At 39.1% G+C, this 18,789-nt stretch overlaps 9 protein-coding genes across 9 annotated transcripts; 2 read left to right on the top strand and 7 right to left on the bottom strand.

The window, feature by feature from the left end:
* Nucleotides 1-281: 281 nt before the first annotated feature.
* CBG02506 lies at nt 282-1,453 on the bottom strand (the record flags this gene model as incomplete). Its single annotated transcript, XM_002630760.1, has 4 exons — nt 282-474; nt 521-666; nt 1,089-1,198; nt 1,240-1,453. The coding sequence occupies 4 exons, from the start codon at nt 1,451-1,453 to the stop codon at nt 282-284; spliced, it is 663 nt and encodes a 220-aa protein (XP_002630806.1).
* A 710-nt stretch (nt 1,454-2,163) lies between these two features.
* Nucleotides 2,164-3,993, bottom strand: CBG02507 (the record flags this gene model as incomplete). Its single annotated transcript, XM_002630761.2, has 4 exons — nt 2,164-2,258; nt 2,912-3,610; nt 3,841-3,918; nt 3,987-3,993. 4 exons carry the CDS (start codon nt 3,991-3,993, stop codon nt 2,164-2,166), a joined length of 879 nt encoding a protein of 292 aa, XP_002630807.2.
* A 604-nt stretch (nt 3,994-4,597) lies between these two features.
* On the bottom strand, nt 4,598-7,767 carry CBG02508 (the record flags this gene model as incomplete). The annotated part of the gene is made up of 8 exons (XM_045242537.1): nt 4,598-4,618; nt 4,666-5,370; nt 5,406-6,171; nt 6,217-6,600; nt 6,651-6,787; nt 6,836-7,403; nt 7,463-7,641; nt 7,693-7,767. 8 exons carry the CDS (start codon nt 7,765-7,767, stop codon nt 4,598-4,600), a joined length of 2,835 nt encoding a protein of 944 aa, XP_045092282.1.
* A 321-nt stretch (nt 7,768-8,088) lies between these two features.
* Nucleotides 8,089-8,854, bottom strand: CBG02509 (the record flags this gene model as incomplete). The annotated part of the gene is made up of 3 exons (XM_002630763.1): nt 8,089-8,244; nt 8,333-8,575; nt 8,624-8,854. 3 exons carry the CDS (start codon nt 8,852-8,854, stop codon nt 8,089-8,091), a joined length of 630 nt encoding a protein of 209 aa, XP_002630809.1.
* A 555-nt stretch (nt 8,855-9,409) lies between these two features.
* CBG02511 lies at nt 9,410-10,172 on the top strand (the record flags this gene model as incomplete). The annotated part of the gene is made up of 3 exons (XM_002630765.1): nt 9,410-9,720; nt 9,780-10,016; nt 10,064-10,172. The coding sequence occupies 3 exons, from the start codon at nt 9,410-9,412 to the stop codon at nt 10,170-10,172; spliced, it is 657 nt and encodes a 218-aa protein (XP_002630811.1).
* An 86-nt stretch (nt 10,173-10,258) lies between these two features.
* CBG02510 lies at nt 10,259-11,956 on the bottom strand (the record flags this gene model as incomplete). The annotated part of the gene is made up of 5 exons (XM_002630764.2): nt 10,259-10,447; nt 10,947-11,119; nt 11,165-11,285; nt 11,339-11,509; nt 11,579-11,956. The coding sequence occupies 5 exons, from the start codon at nt 11,954-11,956 to the stop codon at nt 10,259-10,261; spliced, it is 1,032 nt and encodes a 343-aa protein (XP_002630810.2).
* Nucleotides 11,957-12,297: 341 nt separating this feature from the next.
* On the top strand, nt 12,298-13,331 carry Cbr-col-74 (the record flags this gene model as incomplete). Its single annotated transcript, XM_002630766.1, has 2 exons — nt 12,298-12,438; nt 12,483-13,331. The coding sequence occupies 2 exons, from the start codon at nt 12,298-12,300 to the stop codon at nt 13,329-13,331; spliced, it is 990 nt and encodes a 329-aa protein (XP_002630812.1).
* A 497-nt stretch (nt 13,332-13,828) lies between these two features.
* Nucleotides 13,829-15,451, bottom strand: CBG02513 (the record flags this gene model as incomplete). Its single annotated transcript, XM_002630767.1, has 5 exons — nt 13,829-14,308; nt 14,354-14,488; nt 14,996-15,068; nt 15,123-15,343; nt 15,392-15,451. 5 exons carry the CDS (start codon nt 15,449-15,451, stop codon nt 13,829-13,831), a joined length of 969 nt encoding a protein of 322 aa, XP_002630813.1.
* Nucleotides 15,452-15,741: 290 nt separating this feature from the next.
* Cbr-fzo-1 lies at nt 15,742-18,441 on the bottom strand (the record flags this gene model as incomplete). Its single annotated transcript, XM_045242536.1, has 6 exons — nt 15,742-15,823; nt 15,869-16,003; nt 16,056-16,526; nt 16,575-17,845; nt 17,926-18,143; nt 18,192-18,441. 6 exons carry the CDS (start codon nt 18,439-18,441, stop codon nt 15,742-15,744), a joined length of 2,427 nt encoding a protein of 808 aa, XP_045092281.1.
* Nucleotides 18,442-18,789: the final 348 nt, after the last annotated feature.

Below are 18,789 nucleotides of genomic sequence, written 5' to 3'. Positions count from 1 at the left end.
TAAGTAAAAATGAAAAATGAAGAAAACAAAAAACTTTATTTACCAAAAAAAAAGAAACCAAAAATTCAATAAGTTCCCATAAACTGTCCTCTCTTTCTCTTCTCAAACTCCTCTCATTTCTCATTGAAATCTTCCAATTCCTCCGATTCCTGTGATTTCTTTGCTTTTCTTTCCAAACTAATGAGTGTCACGGCATTGATTAAAATGGTGACAAAGCAGAATCAAACAATTTTTATCCAGTTTTTATTGTAATCCCAGAATGTCAATTGTCTGAAAATTATTCAATTTTTAGATTGATTTTTCTGAAAAAAAAGGTACTCACGAGACTTTTTCAGCAGCCAAAATTTATTTGCAAATATCAAGAGTGCTTTAAAACTTGCATAAGCGATTGAGCATTTTTCTTGGTGAGCCGCGAAATTCAAATCGAAGATTGGTGTCAAGGAAGCCACAAAACCATCGGCAGCTGTTATATTGCTCAAAGTGGAATTTTTTCAGCAAAATCGGTCCATTGAGAAACTACAAGCTCTGGATTGGAATATCAGCGAGGTTCTCGACAAGCCATCTGAGGGACATCAGGTTTTCAATAGATTCGGGAGTGTAGAATCCGCGTCTTTTCAGGATTTCAGCCTTCATTTCGAAGAATTTGGATTTGACGGATTGGAAGATCTGATAATGCGAGGTTATTGATGAAGGGTGAAAGTTAATTTTTCAATATTTCGAATTTCTGGATACTTTTGGATTTATGAATGATTTCAATTTTTTGGTTTTTTTTTGGATTTTTTGATGTGAAACATTTTCCAATTTATATCTGAAAATTTGAGTATTATATCTGAAAATTATATCTGAAAATTTGAGTTTTTAAACAATTCAGGAATTCGGAAATTCTGAATTGTCTGGGTCTTAAAATTTCAGAACCTCTGAACTGTTAGGAAATTTTGAACTTTTTAGTTTTTTTTCTTGGAATTTGGAATTGACATATTTTTGAAATTCAAATGTTTTGGATTTTTAAAAGATTTTGAACTTTCAGGATTTTTGAATTTTTTTTTCGCCGAAGCTTGCTGGTCGTCTATAAAATTCCTAAAACTCACATTCATCTTCTCTATCCACCCACGTCGATTGGCATTTTTGTAATCCAAGTCTCGAATCTCCTTTTCCATCACGTCTCCTTGCTTAAAAACGTCTTGAAACCTGCCGAACCCTGCATAACTCGATCAAACAACTTGAACAGAGTGAATCCACTTTGGAACTCTTGGGTCACATTGTATTCGTTGAATTCCATAAGATACTTAGTATATTTGTCGTCTTTCAAATTGCTCAGCTTCGTTTTCAGGCCTTCCACTTTTGTAGCTTCCGATTTTACGAAAGCAGCGAGTTTCGAGCAAACTTGAGTGAAATCGGAGAAGTCAGAAGAGGATTTAGGGGGTGAATCAACGAATTTGAATACATGGGACATTCGTGAAAGCAGAGTTTGGTCCGTTGATTTTCTGAAATTTTAAAAGATAATTTCGATATTTAAAGTGGTTTTTCGATATTTAAAGTGGTTTTTTAAATGTTCGAAAGTTTATTTTAGCCATTTTTCCAACTCATCCGAGTTCCAACTCGAGAAACTATCAATTTTTTCTTTGACATTGCTGATTGTTGAAAATCGGTTTGAGTGTATCAAGAACAACACTAAATGCTTCCCGCACTTGAACAACTCTTGTTATAGCATTCCCAAACGTCGTCCTATCCACTTTATATGTGGAATATCCCTGCTTTGGAGGAGTAGGTGTAACTGTATTGATTACTACTGCCTTTTCCAAATTTTTGACCCTTTCAACTCCATTGATTGCAGTTTTGTACCCTTTGGATTCCGTCAGATTTTCACCATCGTTAAAACTTGCGTATACTCATCGAACGCGCCCGTTAGATTTTTGAAAATATCCAAAAAATGGGTCACGTCGTCAAAAATCGAAATTTCAGGTTTCAAAATTTGATTGAGATGAGTCCAAGAGGTTTTGAATTTGCCTTCAGATGAGTATCCAGCCGAAGTGATTAGGTTCAAAACTCTCAAAACTGAGTCAGATCCTTCCTTGAATGCCTTCGTAGTAACATCAGTTCGTAGGTCCTTCCAGATGGATAACAGTACTGGCTCCACTTCGAAAAACGAATTCAGAATCTTCTTCAGCAGCTTAAGGTTTCTCCTTTGTTCAGAACTTTTCGAAGAGATTCACCGTCGAGATTCTGTTTCAGTTGTATTCCCATATGCTGTGGAAAGTCTGGAAATGAAAATTTTCGATGTTCAAAAATGATAAATTTATAGAAATCGCTAATTTTATTGCAAATTGACAAATTGACTCAAAACTTCTTTTTAAATTTTCAGACTGCAGTAATACGACAGAATTTAAAGTAGACGACCAACTTTGATCCAAATTACCTTAGTTCTGAATAGAGATATCAAAATGCAGTCAACAGACAAGATTTTTATTATAAAATTTTCAATTTTTTATCAGTTGTGCAATTTATGATATCTTTCATAGGAACCAAGATAATTGTGTTCAAAATAGACGCTTACTTTGAAAAAAAAGTTTGAGAAAATTTATGATAAATTAGTCTCCCATTTTTCAATGAAGTGTTTTTTAAACTATTAAAACTTAAATTATAAAAACGATAGCTACTAAATTCAATGTTTTAAACTTTGACGAAATTTTTATATTTGCTTTTCCTATTTTTCCTAATTTTTAAATATTTTTTTTTTTCAAAATTGAGTTTCAATCATATTTTTCAAGTCTTGAAAGCCAGCAATTCAAATAATCACTGTTCAAAAAAAATCCGAAATTCGAAGTTTAGAAATTCAAAAGAGTTGAAATTTTTTGAAATTTTTGAAATCGAAAAGTTCGAAAAGTTCCAAAAACTCAAAAAAGAATCTCACTTGAAGCATGAGCCAATTCTTTCAACATCATAGCGACTCTGTTGCCAGTTCGATATGATTGAGATTTCGAAAAAAGTTTCGATAAATTTGCCACATCATCATCACGAAGTGGACTTTTTTCCTTATAATTCTTCAGACTCAAAACCAAAAATGCGAAATCTCCGAAAATCTCCATAACTCGATGACGCCCATCCAACTTTGTAATTCCATCCGTGATAGCCTTCAGAAGAGTTGGAATCGCCGCCAAAGCATCAGCAGCTCCTCGAACCTTACTGTGTGCAACACCTCCGTCTTCCGAGTACGTCAAACTGTCCAATGTGTTCTCGTGGAATTTCAATAGATTCAAATCCAGTATATCGCAATTGTCCCATCCTCCAATTATCGCTGCCACTTCATCCTTCTCTGATTTAACAGGGATTACGGTAGTATTTATTAATTGGTGTAGCTTCGCAAACATTTTAAATCTCTCGCTTTTCTCATTGAATGCCGTCAAATTGTATTTCGAATCGGCCAATTCCTTCATAATTCTAGCTGCATGCGTCTCATCCACATTTGTCAATTCAGAGATTATGGAATCGTCTAGAAGGAAATATTTTCCAAGTGCCGAATTTGGTTTTGTTGGATTTATGAGCTCAGCAAAAGTGTTCAGCTGCTGTGAATGAGCATCGAGAGATGTGGCGATTCGCAGGAAGACAGAGTCTGGAAATACTGCTTTTTAGGGACGTAAAAGCTGAAATAGATGGCCCCTTAACTTTGAGCTTGATTATCTCGGCTCCTATCAGAAATAGAAAAAGTTGTCAATTGATAAAATGCTTGTGATAATATGATAAACAATTCATCACTTGACCAATTTTTGATATCTCTCAGAATTAGGTCAAACTTGTGTTCATAGGAGTTCTTAGGTAAGATATTTTTATGGGGTACTGTACCTTCTGACGTCACTTTGGTTGGTGTAGATGAAGAAGCACTCAACTGGCGCAGTAATCCGAGAAATAGAAGTTTGAAAACTGAAATTTAGTTAATTTTGTGAAAAAAAATCGGTTTTTAATGTCAAAGGGATGCTATATTTACATACCTTTCATTTTTCCTTCTTTGATTGAGAGTTTTTAATTGATTTAGACGCAACTGAGATTAATGAAACTGCTATTTTCAGTCATCTAGAAGTTATTGGTGTAAAATATAATTTTTGCGGGGTGAGCTACGTTTCGTTAAACGATGAGCTGGATTTTCGAAGTCATCAGCCAGCTGGATGACCCAATTTCTTTAAGAAAAAAAAGTTCACGCAAAAATCAATTTTCGGTTTGAATTTCGCGGCTCATCAAGAATGCTCATTGTCATTTTGAAGCACTTTGGAAGTCTATACTTATTTTTTCATGCTTTTCAAAAGATGACAGCGTGACCCCGAGACCAACACGCACCTAGCGTTTTATATATAAAGAAGATAATGAATTTCCTTTTTGAGACGAGACCTAATTCAAATTTTTATTTCAATGTCTGATTGTTGACTAGTGATAAACAATAGCACACGGAAAAGGGGGAAAGAAACCGTAAAGAAAAGTGAAAAAAAGGAAAAGAGGGATCACAGGAGAGATTAAAAGGAAAACGGAATAAAAAATGAGGATTATGCGGGTATCGAATTGATATTACAGGCTTGATGTACAGTATGAGAAGAGGTTTCGTCTGAATTTACATGCAGTGACCAGTGTCCTGAAAAAGGGTAATGTTGGAAATGGATTACTTTTTTCAAGACTCACTTTCAACTGCGTCAGATACTGCTGTCTCTTGGATTCAATTGTTTTCTGTGGAAACGGATTGAGCTCATTGAATGCCACTTGAGCTAGTGACTTAAAGTCCGTGATATGATCCTGAGCCTTGCTGAGACATTGGTGTACTGTGCCTGTAAGCAAGTTTTTGGTCATGGAAAAAAAGAAGTAATTCTCACCAATAGTTTTACACTGGAGGACATGGGGTTCACAAATTTTGAGTAGCGCCAGCGCGAATCGGAAGAGAACTTTGTTGCCTTCATAAAGGAATGCATCGAATATAGTGAGATAAATGGAATGGGGAAGAACGTCCACGAAACAAGTCAAAAACCAGCAAAGAGCGAATAACGACAGGTCGACTTCGAGAGATCTCAAATGGGCGGCTAGTTTTGGAAGTTTCTCAGCTACAAGATCCCTCAAAACTTTCTGATCAGCGACTGCTCCGATCAATGAACTTGTATAGTATCCTTCAGGTTGAAGGTGTTCAACACAAGCAACTAAAAACCAGAATGCGTCTTGTTCATCTAAATATAGAAGGGCTATGGCAGCAAGACGATTGAGCCCTTGACAGTAGCCAACGTGAGAATTGTGGTAGCGGAAAGCGTAGAGAACGTTTCGAAGTTTTTCAATGTTTGCAGATCCAGGTTCATCAAAGAGTTTATTGGTGGGAAGAGTTCTCGCGAGATCAAGGTCAATCTGAAAACCAAAATGTATACTTTTGGTACAAACACAATGTTAACCTGTTTGATAGCCGCATCATAACTGCCGTCTTGCTTTTTAGTGCTCGCTTTCTTGGTCATACTTTGATAGTATCCATTTCCCAGTTCCGCTTGTTTATCTTTCACCCAATGAGTCACTATACTTTTCCAAACACGACCTCTGTAAGCTGGTGGCACTCCGGTTCGTATCAAAGTTTTTAAATCAGGAGAAGACATTATTCCGATCGGACGGGATACTGTATTATTGACAAGGAATGAATCCCATGATTGCAGCCATTTCATATACTCTTCCGACTGTTCCAGTTTCGTTGCTTCTACAATATCTCCGGCCTTTTTCATATAAAATGTAGCAGTATCAAGAAGGTCATCGCTGGCTGAGAAGTCATCTTTTTTATAGAATCCAAGTTGGTCGGTCAGGTTTTGTTGAGATTCTCTTGGAGTTCTTGCCGATTCTTCGAGAAGCTCTTTTAGAACGCCAGGCTCCATTACTGAAACCAAAGGGTTTTTATCGAGATCATTGTTCAAATACTTACTTTTCCCTGGTTTCGTTGGGGACTTGAAATGATTCAGAACCATTAGATACCGACTTTTCAGTTGGTAATAACAGGCTTCGAGATCAAAGTTTTGACGAATCAACTTCTTTTCCCTTGTCTCTAGCGATTGGATGATAGCGTGGAGTTCGACGATTTCGGCATTTAAAAATTGATTTTGGGTGCGGTATCCTTCTACAAGATCTTGAAGTTCACCAACATCTCGAACGTTCTCTTCATCCAGGACTCTGAAAAAACGAAATAACTTTTTTTATTGTATTCCAATCAGATACCTGCGAGTTGCTTCTTCACAATCAACTGAAGACACATCAACAAGAATGCCTTCGGGAACTTCAACATCCGAAACTAATCCGTTTGCGTCTGCCAAGACATTCAAATTCCTATCAGCCATGGATCCAAGTAAATCATCTCGATTATCTTCTTCACACATTCGTAGTATCAGTTCTTCTTTTGTTCGAAGTGATTCTCGGAAAGCTTCCACAGACTGTTGAAGATCGTTTATCGTATCCTCCAACTTCAGATTCTGATCTTCGAAATCACGAGCGCGGCGTGCATTTATACTATTTGAGATGTGTAGTTCGGTGACTTGTCGTTCTTTTTCTAGAAGATATTCTCGCATCTCCTCGTTATTCTCTCCCATGTCTTCAATCTTTTTTCTGCAATTTGGATTTTGAATTTTTGTTATTAACTTTAAAAAACAACTCACAGTGCTTCGTTATTCCGTTGAGCCAGGAGAAGTGCTGCTCTTAAAGAATCCACTACTTCTTCTAGACTTGAAACTTTATCAGAAAGCTCGATCACTTTTTCTTCTGGTGATAAATAAGTGGATGATGCAGTTGATTTCTGGAACTATCAACATATTTCTTTTTAAAATAAATGAAAAACACTCACTCTACTACTAGTTACAGGTTCATCTACAGTATTCTGTCTACTGCCTTTCCAGTTGGATAGATTTCTTCGAATTGCTCGAAATGGTGCTTCAATACTTTGATCGGCAAGTCGCTTTAGTACACTTTCTGGACTTTCGATCGTCTTTGGCATTTGTAAAGATCTCTCATTTAATTGTCCATTTGGATGCAAGTACCATTCCGTTGCTGAACTTTCTGTCGTCGGTGTTGGTGGTTCTTCAGATTCTACTTCTTCTATTTTGCTGACTTCTTCAGCTACGCTTTCATCGTTTTCAGAGCTTTCCACTGTTGATTCTGTAGACTCTTCATTTGTGAATTGTGTTCTTTTTTTGGGTTTCGGACTTCTAGGAGGTGGCACAGGAGAAAGAGAAGAGTATTCTTCTAGAACAGCAGACGAGTTACGACCAGTCAGTGATGATATATCGAGGCTTGAATCTGATTTGGATTTCACCGTCTTCCAACTTCTTTTTCGTGTACTCTGAAGAGCTTTCATCCATTCGTTTCTTTGCTTATCCGAACTGCATTCCAATATAATAACCTCACTATTAGAGCTGAAAATGTAGAACTTCGTTTTAAATTTAATTTTAAAGTTTGATAAAAATCAACTAACTGAATTTCAAATCTGCCCTTTTCTTTCGGATCATATGTGAATGCTGCACCACTCAAAGAGACTCGTCCTATACATTTTATGTCATCTGAGTCTTTATACCAGTAGAGGTACGGTGTTGAGTCACAGAGGGCAAACCAGTAGCGACGGCGGGTTATCAAACCAATAGAACGAACTTCAATCTGAAGAAAAGATTCATGAAAACATCTCAAGAAAACGGATTCAAAACATACCCGATGTAAATATCCACAAATAGAGGAAGTTCTGAGTTCACGAGCTGGCGGACTGATAGTCGCCGTCGCAGACATTCACACGATGAAAATCAATCTCTGAAAGCATTGACCATTGCAAAAGAAGAAAAAACAATGAGATTTAGAATGAAAGAGAGTATTTGCATCGTATGTTCAACGACTCATCGCACGACAAACTGGTTTTTTTTTCGACCACCGAGAGGAGAGAAGGAGGCAGTGAACGGAGGAGGAGGAGAGAGTATCGAAATGTTTATGAAACAACACACACACACTCACGAAAAAGAAACACAGGAGAGAAGCTGGGAGGAAAATGAGATGTATAGTAATGATTCAGATCAATGGTTGTAAATATTTAATAACAAATTAAAAGAATGAAGATCACAGCTGTTGTTTTATATTGTTCCAGTAGTCGGGATAGTCCTCGAGACGAGAGATGGTGATTGTTTGAGAGCATCCTTGCATTGCACATTTGATTTGGCGCTTTTTACCAGCAAATTCTTTGATTGAATCTCGATCGTATACATGGCCACATGGCTGAAAAAAAAAGAGTATGGACAGCTGTCAATCATTAGTGATGACTCATAAATGGTTTTGTTTGAAATTTCGAAAAAAAAAGTCATACCTTATAGATGACTGGATTGACGATATCTTTCTTGGAAATTGGATCTTTTCTGCTGTGTTGAATTTGCATCACTTGCATTCCGTCTTGACTCTGATCAGCGTCCTCATCCTCTGGTTCCTCTTCGTCTCCTTCTAAACCGCGTTTGAGAGAATCTAGAATGTTCTGGAAGTGTGCAGTGTCACCGGTTTCATTCATTTTGGTCTTTTCGATTTTTTTGAACAGCTTTTCGTAATCTTCCTTGGTCTAGAACAAATGATGGAGTATAAAAATTATGAAACAAGATCTGCTCACAATGGGAATTTCGAAATCATCCATACTTTTGTACTTTTCGATCATCGCATTGACGACCACTTCCAATCGATGTGCTTCGGTGTCTAACTCTTTTAAGCTGGTGACCGCGGCAATACTCGCTTCTGTTAACTCGTTTTGTTTGTTCAGACTTACTGAAGAATTGCAATATTCGATATCAGAGGCAGCGGTCTTTAGACTTTTTTGTAACAAGTAGATGCCAAAATTAGACATCTGAACAGATCGAAGATTCATAAAAATTATTACTGTAATTGAAAGTATCTGTATTGATATTCAACAATTTAGAAGATCTAAAAATTTTGGAATTTTGAAAGAATTAATGACTTTATATTGATGACCCATAAAAAGTAATGATTATGCAAAAAGTAAAAAGTGAATTGATTTCAAGAGCTGCCCGTTTTTAATTTTCCCAATCGAACAGAGAGATGGAAGAAGATCGAATCCTTGTCATTGCCCCATGCTTCACGAAGTGAAAGTAAATTCTGGAGATTCTTCCGAACACTTTCCTCGCATCGCTGTAGATAATCCAGGTCGAGTGTGTTGGAGACAGACCTGAAATATCAACTACAGTAACCAGCTAGCTCAATTTTTCAACGTATTTTCGAATTCAGCCGTGAACTTTACATATACAATTTTAATATTTTCAAAACTACGTAACCTGTACCCGAGCCCCGATTCCGTTGTCCTACTAACGCGTTGGAATTCCGCATAAAAGAAGCGAGAACGGCAATGAACGGTTAGTATTCAAATCGTCTCAACTCGAAGAAGATGAAGCCAGCCGAAAAGAGAAGAAGAAGTCGTGCCGCATCAGTGGCTCCTCGCGACAGCAATGGACGTTTCACACCAAGGAAGAAGGTTACTGGAGGAAGTCGTCGTCAAGCCCGATCCGTGTCTCGTGCATCAAGTTCGTCTCGTCGCAGCAGAAGCCGTAGTGTCAGCACCTACCGCTCCTCCAGTCGTCGAAGCCGTTCCCGCTCTGCACGCTCCACGCCCCGCCGTCGTCGTTCCATCTCGAAGCGTTCGACCAGATCGGTCTCTCAAAAAGGAGAGAGAGACGGAAGATCACGCAAGATTGTGAAGTAAGTGACCAAATTTTGCAAATTGACCAAATTTTGCAAACTAAGTAAATTATTTTCAGGAGAACAGTTCGTGTTCGCAGTTCTTCCCGTTCTCGCTCCCGTTCAGTGTCCACTGCCAGAGAACCAAGCCGCCGCCGTGTTCGACGTGCCGTCAAGACCAACCGTTCGGGTAGAAGCAGAAGCAGAAGCCGTTCTTCGTCCCGTCGACCATCTTCTCGCCGCTCAGCCAAGAGAAGCGTCTCAAGACGTTCGAACCGTCGGGCCACTCCAAAAGTGAGCCGTCGTCGTGTTGCACGGTACCACTAGTAGAACAAAGAGCCCTCCAAATTTCCGTTTCTTTCAGTGAATCACGCAATTCGAGCAGCAGCAGATCCCGAAGCAGAAGCATCATTCGCAAGATGGCCAGAGGGAAATCTACCAGAGGCCACCGTATGGCTTCCCACTGTGGATAAGCCCAACACTAACTAACTAACTAACATGAACTAACCCAAATTGAGTGAATCAATAAATCCTTGTGATGATATTGTTTTTTTCTCTTTTACCTTAATCGTATTTCATCTGTCATGTTCATAAACATGTCCATCGTTTCATGAACCATTCGGCGAACACCAACTCGAATCACCAGATCTGACATCTTTTTGTAACCGTCAGCCATCGCGGTTTCTACATCTTTTAGACTGGTCGCACTGACGATTTCTTCTCGTTTTTCTTTGAAGACGTATCTTACCTGAAAATATAATTATAAATTATTTTGTTGAAAATTTCGTAGATTTCCAGAATCCTATAATTTTAGATTTTTTGACTTTTTTTGACTTGCGAAACTTTGAAATCACAGATTTCCAGACTTGAGAAATTTCCGAGTTTCAGATTTCCCGAATTTCAGACTTTCAAGGTTTCCAATTCACAGAATTTCAGAATTCCGTTATTTCAGAGTTCTAGATTTTAACTTTTTCAAATCCTAGCTCTAATTTAGCTTCGAATTATATTTTTATACTTTTATACTTTTGAAAGTTCAGAATTTTCGAATTTCAGATTTTTTTTAACTTTCGAAATTCCCGATTCTCAGAATTTCAGATTTTTTAGATTAGATTTTCACACTTGAAACTTCCAAATTGCAGATTTTTCGAATTCCATTATTTTAGAGTTTCAGATTATCAGAATCTCAGATTTTTATACTTTTCAAATTTCCGAGCCTCAGAATTTTCAGAATCTCAATATTATCCTACCTTATCAGAGAAAAGTTCACGAAAGTGAGATACGACTTGTTCCAGAGTGAAAACAAAAAAGCGAAGCCTTGTCCGAAGTGCTCTATTCATACTGTCGGTGCCGTTGATGTTCTGGTGTGCTCTTGAGATATCAAGAGTTGACTGTGGACATTTCATTCGGAACATTAGCTCTTCTGTAATCAAATGTTTATTACTATATTCAAAAGTTGATCACTAACTATCATTTGCCATTGTTACCAATAGTTCACGAGTACGGTAGGCACTATGAGCAAACTTCATGCATTGATTCATGACATCGATCATCTCGGGACGAATGAAAGATGCAAGCAAATGACCTAGCTGAAAATTACATTTTTAATTAACCTTTTCTGTTTTAATGGAAAATTAATTACTTTGCAAGTAAACTCGGACTTGATAGCTATCCAGGAGAAGAGCATCAGATTTTCCTTGCTCATTCGACCTCGCGATGCCAACCAAAAAGCATCGGAGAAGTTGGTGACATTGGAATCCGATCGGAATACAGTTGTTGCATACTGTTGAGAAATCGAGCCAATGACAACGTTCTGTAGAATACTCCCTGTCAGAAAACTATCAATTCTCGGAACTGATAGTATTATTTCTTATCAGCTCACACACACACACACATAAATATCACATGCCTCTAAATCAACCCATAGGTTTACAAATCGGTCATTTTTATGTAACTCCTCGAGCAATTCGTTGGCGAATCTATCTTTCAACATGAGACACGTCTCAAGAAAAAGACTTCTGAATTCGTCAAATGGTAGAAGATCTGGGTTGTACTTGGTGGCAGCTGCTACGGAGTGGTATGCCTTCGTAAAGGTTTTGCAGGGAAATTCAATTATTCCAATTCTTATTCGACACTTCACAGCTTCTAGAACTATCTCGATGAGTTCTTCATCCCAAAGAAGAGATCCAACTTCTGTGATATTTCGACAAAGTAGAAGTTCGGAATCTGGTCTTACGTCGCTGAAAAATATGATATCCATTTTGCGAACTCAAATACTTTTTACATATTTTCATAAATATGATAGAAGCAATCAGACATTTCAAACACCATCACTTATCACTTATCACACCCAAATATTAGCCCGGTTTATCTCATGGTCATCCGAGTAGAAAAGAGAGATATGCAAATGCGTAATTTTCTCTCGTTCTCTTCACTTCTGTCTACTATTTCGACCAGCCAATCAAATTAAAAAACGCCCGAGATATTTGGAAAAAAAGGAATTTGGTGAGAAAATCTGAAAACAGGTCGAAGGAAAAGTGACCGACTTACGGCAAAGATATAAAAGGATATGGAAAAAGGGTTGAGATATGTCTAGTCATCATGACGTCGACAGCTTCTGCCTATGCCGCTATTACCTTCGGAATCATTTCCATCATTTGCATCCTCTATGGAGTCCAAACTATCAGCTACAATATTGAGGATATCCGCAATGAAATGAACATTGAGATGGATATTTGGAAGGTAATGAAAAGAAATTAAGTCAAATAATATCTATTTTCTTGCAGTCCGAGACTGATAGCCTTTACCGTGACATGCAGAAGTTTGGACGTGTTAAGCGTCAGTACGGAGGATATGGTGCTGCTGCCCCTAACCCAACTCCACAAGGTGGATTCCCAGGAGGATCTTCCCCAATGACGCCAGGAAGCTTCCCAGGAGTTGTGGGAGTCCCACCTCAATTCAACCCAACTCAAGGAGGAGAACCAACTCCAGGAGGTTCCTGCAACTGCCAAGCTGACAACTCTTGCCCAGCTGGACCAGCCGGACCAAAGGGAGCCCAAGGAGCTGACGGAATCGATGGAATCCCAGGAGTTCCAGGAGTCGACGGACAAGACGCCGATGATGCTCAAGCTCAGACTCAACAATACGCTGGATGCTTCACCTGCCCACAAGGACCACAAGGACCACCAGGAGCTCCAGGAAAGCCAGGAGTTCGTGGAATGCGCGGAGCTCGTGGACAAGGAGCCATGCCAGGGCGCGATGGAACTCCAGGACAACCAGGAACTCTCGGAGCTGTCGGACCACTCGGACCACAAGGAGAGCCAGGAAACGAGGGAGAACCAGGAGCCGATGTCGAGCACCAAGTTGGACTCCCAGGACCAAAGGGAATCTCTGGACCAACTGGAGAGCCAGGAGACCAAGGACCACAAGGAGACACTGGAGCTCAAGGAATTCCAGGAGCACCAGGTGAGCGTGGACCACGTGGAGACAAGGGAGACAATGGAGAGAATGGAGCCGCAGGAGCTGCTGGAGAGGAGGGAGAGCCAGGAACCGACGCCGAGTACTGTCCATGCCCACAAAGACAGGAGAGTGCTCCAGTCAACGCCAACCAAGGATACAAGAACAGACGTCACTAGACAATATCTATTTATTATTTTCTCTTATTTATATAAATCTTTTAGTAGTAAATGTTTTCTTGAAAAAGGCCCTGAAACTGATAATCTGGGCGACGCATAAGGGTCCTCATGTAAAGATTACTCTAGAAAACCTGCGAAAAACGTGACTCTGTTTAAAAGAAAATTCGTTTTCTACAGTAATCTACAGTAATCTTCAGGAAAACCGCTTCAGCAAATTTCAGACAAAAAACCCGGAAAAATCCGGAAAGAACCTTTGAAAATAGCTGAAAACCTAGAAAGGTCTGAAAATATTGAATAATTCTAATAAAAAATTGCCAATTTTTCTGGGTTTTCAGCTTTTTGCAGGAATTAAAAAAAATATTTGAGAACATTCCAGAAGATTTCAGAAATTAACGAGAAGCGAAATTTTTTCTTTGTTTCAATATGAATCCACATTTTTAGGTCTTTACCGCTCGTTTCGGGACCTTTACAGTAACCAAATTTCAAAATTCAAAAACTCACTTGTGCAATACAAAATGTACAATTCCTGCCGGCACTTTTCCCGTTTCGAAAATGTGATCCATCGTTGACAACAGCGCACCGATCCATTTCTTTTGAAATTTCTCCACAACTTTTCTTTTTTTGACAATCGCTTCTTGCTGTGTTAATATGAACACCCGATTCCAAGACCTCTCAATATCTTCCCACAACCATACGTGTCTTTCTGCATCCTCTCCAATCATTGCTCTCACAATCTCCACATCTTCTACAATTTCAGTGAGTCTGGCCAACGTCTGGAGAGGATCATCCAATCTTTCTGCTCTCAAGCCGTCCAACTTCATAGTGTGGTCTCGTAAAAATCCATTGACCCAATCACAGAGAACCGCAATTAGAGTAGGCAGCATCAATTGACTGTGCTCTTCACATCTCTCCACAAAGTCACAAATTTCTATCAGCTTTCTATGGCTTCTTGTGAGATTGTCCGCTATGGATCGGAGCTGTGAATGTTGTTTTTAGAGATGTCTATATAGAGTCTTACATACAAATGATTTCTGGATAGCTGCGTATGGAGATTCTCCGGGGAAAAAATAATCCGAGTTCACTTCCAACCCACTCTCACTCATTGTGTATAACGGAGAAGTTACTCGGTCCGTCCATATCCGACGCTCAGTGTTCTTCTGAAGAAAAAACGTTTACAATATTACACTGGTAAAAAAATCGGAGCTGTGGACGTTGCCAAAGGTCCGACAACGGCTACTATCGTAACCTAGAATTATTTTCATTTTCAGGATCTATTTTCTCGAGTTTGGGGCGTTTTCAGTCAATTTTTTAAAACTAACGTAACAATTTTCCGACTTTTTGATGAAAAATAACAGAAAATCGACAAAAATCTAAAAAAAACGAAAAAATCGAAAAGTCGAAAAATTTTTATGACAGTGAAAAAACATGACCGCATCCGAAACAAGCTTAAAAACCATGCGGCAAAACCTTGCCATTTACGCTCCGCCCCCTTTTTCCAGGAAAATTTCCTCCCCGGAAAACGCACGAAAATTGAGAAAATAAATATATTTTTAGGTTACGATAGTTTTCGTTGTGGGACCTTCGGCCACGGCCACCGGCGTTTCTTTTCCATATCACCGATTTTTTCAAATCAGCATAATAAGAAAAGTTCAAAAAATGTTAACCTTCAACGGAATATCAACGAAATCAATCAGATGAGTCGCCAATCGTTGATGTGTGAGCAAGTAGCTATCTGTTCTGAAAACACATAACAATAATTTTTTATCAACTAATTGATTTTTAAAATTTTACCCATTCCTCTGTCTCTCCATTTCCTTCCTATACTTTTGACATATTTTTACATTAATTTCCGGAAACGTGTGTACTTGATGATCTTTTCTGGAGGTGTTAAACTTTTGTAGAACGGTGGGGAATGGTTCCCGAGCCGAGTTGAGACAAACGGCTGAGTCGGATCGAGAAACATCTCCACATTCGCTCCCTCGATCTTCCAAACAGGAAGTGTAGAAGTTTATCTGAAACGGGGGCTTTTTATCTATAAATGGATGGTACTAAAGCGATACTTCATGTGTACATTGATCGAAATCCACTGAAATTCCACCATCCTCCTCGTCCTCTTTCATTTCTTTCTAAATTCGGTTTTTAAAACATTATCCAGAAATAAATAGTCTAAAAAGAAGTATTTTGAAAAGCAACAGCAGAATTTCTCTTGCAAAAAAGATTTAGATGAGAAAATGATTCATTCGAAAAAAACTAAAACGTTGATCTAAACGAAAATTACCTAATAAAAAGAGAGAGCTCATTGAAATATCTACATTGTAACAAATGACATTCGCTCGTATTAAAAGCTACAGGGTCTGAGTGAATAATGAGAAGGAGCACCAATTAGCAAATTTTTAGATTTCGACGGTTTTTATGGCGACGAAGGTGAGTCGGATCGAAGATACGAAGATGCAAACTGCTCTAGATTACGGAGCAAGAAGACAGCTTTTCCTCTGAAAGTAAATCGATAAATTGTTAATTAGACCTGGATAGCTCACTTGATAGTTCCTAATGTACGAATTGTTGAATCAACAGCGTCGATTTGAGTCTTCTGTGTGTCCAGATCGTTTTTCATCTCACGATGGACACCACCAACTGTTGATTTCAAACCGTCAAACACTTGGTCCATTTCTCTGAAAAACATTAGAACGATGCAACATTTTGCGCTTCAAATTGTGCTTCTACCTGATAGCCTGAGTTTCACAATGGTGGGTGTGAGCTGTGGAGACTTGCTGCATACGAGCCGCAAGATGAGATCGGAACTGCTCTTTCAAATGTTGCTCTTTAGCGCTGGAATTCCAACGCATTCGTTCCCAAGCATAAAGTCCAGCATAGGCGGCTCCTCCAACGGCAATAACTCTCCAGCCGACAGCCTTATATACGATTCCTCCGATCACTAATACTCCGAGACTTCCATTCGCCAAAAATGCAGCCGATGTCAAAACCATCTGTGTCATCATTGCTTGTTCCTCGGCAGCAGCAGATGCATCAGCATCTCTCACTACATTCTTCTCAGCTTGTGCTTTCAAAGACAATGGTGTCAAGAGGTTCGTGTTGATAGCGGTGACTGGCTGTCCACTGCGGTAGGCGATTATCCGCCGAATCATAGCATGGAGACCGAATGTGAAACGGAATTCTAGATCTTCATGGAAGTCGCTGAAATTTATCAAACATATTACTTGAGATTTTCATCTACAAACTTACTTTACAAGAGCAGGAACATCAACGCAAATACTAAACTTGAATGGGGCACGGTACCTCCACACTTCTTCCAGTTTGTTTTGATAAGGTTCTGCGAGAATTTTCGTAACATATTCTGAAAATTTTAAAGGTGTTAAAATGAAATTTATCTTGGTCTGAAACTTACGGAACATGTCGTTTTCTAGATTCCAGATGCGAGACATCAATCCACCAGTACATCTGGCTTCTAAATCCGAACTGAGGCACTTGTCGACGAAAATTGCGAGATCCTGTTTGTATTTTGCCATTCCCGAAGAACTTCCATCAAAGGGTTGATCAAATCGGTCGATGATAGCATCGAGTCGGGAAATTTCTTCAAAGAAATCCGCCGACACTTTTAGATGAACTTCAGCGCGGAGTTGCTCAGTTTGCTCACGGTACGCCTTTTCAAATTGAGTGAAGTTAACACGGCATTCATTGAAAGTTCTGGTTGCTTCATTAAGCTCGTTTTGTAGTTTACTCCGTTGCTCTGCGGCTGATGTCAGAACACTATTTAAATTGAGACGCATCTTGCCGATCATCTCATGAGCTCTTCTATTGTGCGCTTCGAATTTGGTGTGAATAGCCGAACGAGAAATACATTGCTCGAAATGCCGTTCGAAATTCTGGAATTCAAGTGCTCTTGTTCCATGTCCTTCTGCTTGGTATGCCTTCTGCACGAGACCTCTTGCTTTGAGTCTTGATTCCAACACTTCCCTTGAAGAAACGAAGAAAATTCGATCGTTCACTTCTCTTTCTGAACACACCTCCAGCTCATCCACTAAAAACTGACGGAATCTTGTTAAATGTTGTTTCTTGACGTCTTCAATGTTTTCCGTTTCAGCAGCACTGGCATCCCATCTGTTGTTTAGAATAAACACATTCGGTTTGCTCAATTTTTTGGCAACACGAAGGAAGAAATTCTTTTCGGCTTGTGTCAGTGTCGATTCTGCATTGGACACAAGAACAAAGACGTCTGCGTCGAGGCAATGTTTATCAATCCAGCTATCGAATTCTGGTGAAAGATCCACACCTGGACTGTCCAGTATGACAACATCGTTTTGAAGAAGTCTGCATTCCCCGCTTTCTGTTTGTTTCGGATGGAATACTCGAAGGAGAGAATCTTGACCCATTGCTGGAAGATCCGAATTTTCGTCACTGAGTGCGTGTCCAATTTTTCCAAGCATTTTCATGTCAATTTTCTGCGGGTTGTCATCTAGTTGAAGGTGTCCAACTTCGTCTTCTGATCCTTCCACCTATAATTTTTGATTTTGTAGTTATTTTATTTTTTAGAGTTTCTAGTTTCAACCCCCAACTTCCATGGTTATATTTTTACCTGAAGAAAACAACACGTTGTGTGTCCCATTCCTTGAGGCAGAACTTTTTCATGAAGCATCGCATTGATTGTGGTACTCTTTCCATTGCTGGTCCTTCCGAAAAATACAACTTTCATGTTATCTCTTTGAAATGTGTCCATTATAGTTTTAATTGAATCACGGATCGCTTCGATTTCTTCTCGCTGCTCAGCACTCACGAAGTCATTTTCTTTGATCTCTGAAAATACAGTTTCAAAGCTTTTCAATCAAATCCGAAGATCCTCACCTTTGTAAACACCTTCCAGTTCAGCAACGTTATCTTTCAATTCTCCATAAACATCTCCTAAAACTTTTTTGGCTTCTCGGAAACGAAGAAGCGGCTCATTGTCAGCGACACGACGCGAATTTTTCACTAGAAACAAAAGAATGCAATGGAATTTGAGAACAATCAGAAACAACTTACAGCTATGCAGCCCTCGATGATTGGAATCTCCGCTAGCTGGCAAGTTGTGTACTAAACTCGCTGTGCCAGACATTACCTGAATTATAGAAATATTTAGAGCATGAAGACAGGATGATGAAAAATATCAAACTTTAAAAGTTACGAAATCCCTATTTTAGTGTTTCATTTTTCCGGAATTTCATTGAAGTTTTCAAAACAAGACAAGCCAACTGATTTGAACAAATCGATGATAAAAGAAACTGGCAAAGTGCAAATAAATCAGTTACTCGGAAGCAAAACGGCCTTCCTGTCGACCTCGCTCTGCGTCTCTGCACTCTATTGCGTGTCAACGGGGTGCATTTGCTAGGGGGAATTGTGAGGAGGGAGACCCCGCAAATTCCGGGGAAAGAAAAAACCGGGGAAAAAAACCGGGGAAAGTGGG

The sequence above is a fragment of the Caenorhabditis briggsae genome (assembly GCF_000004555.2).
Source record: "Caenorhabditis briggsae complete genome, chrII, whole genome shotgun sequence".
NCBI lineage: Eukaryota > Metazoa > Nematoda > Chromadorea > Rhabditida > Rhabditidae > Caenorhabditis > Caenorhabditis briggsae.
The sequence above is the reverse complement of the archived record's forward strand: the minus strand, read 5'-3'. Positions and strand labels throughout refer to the sequence as shown.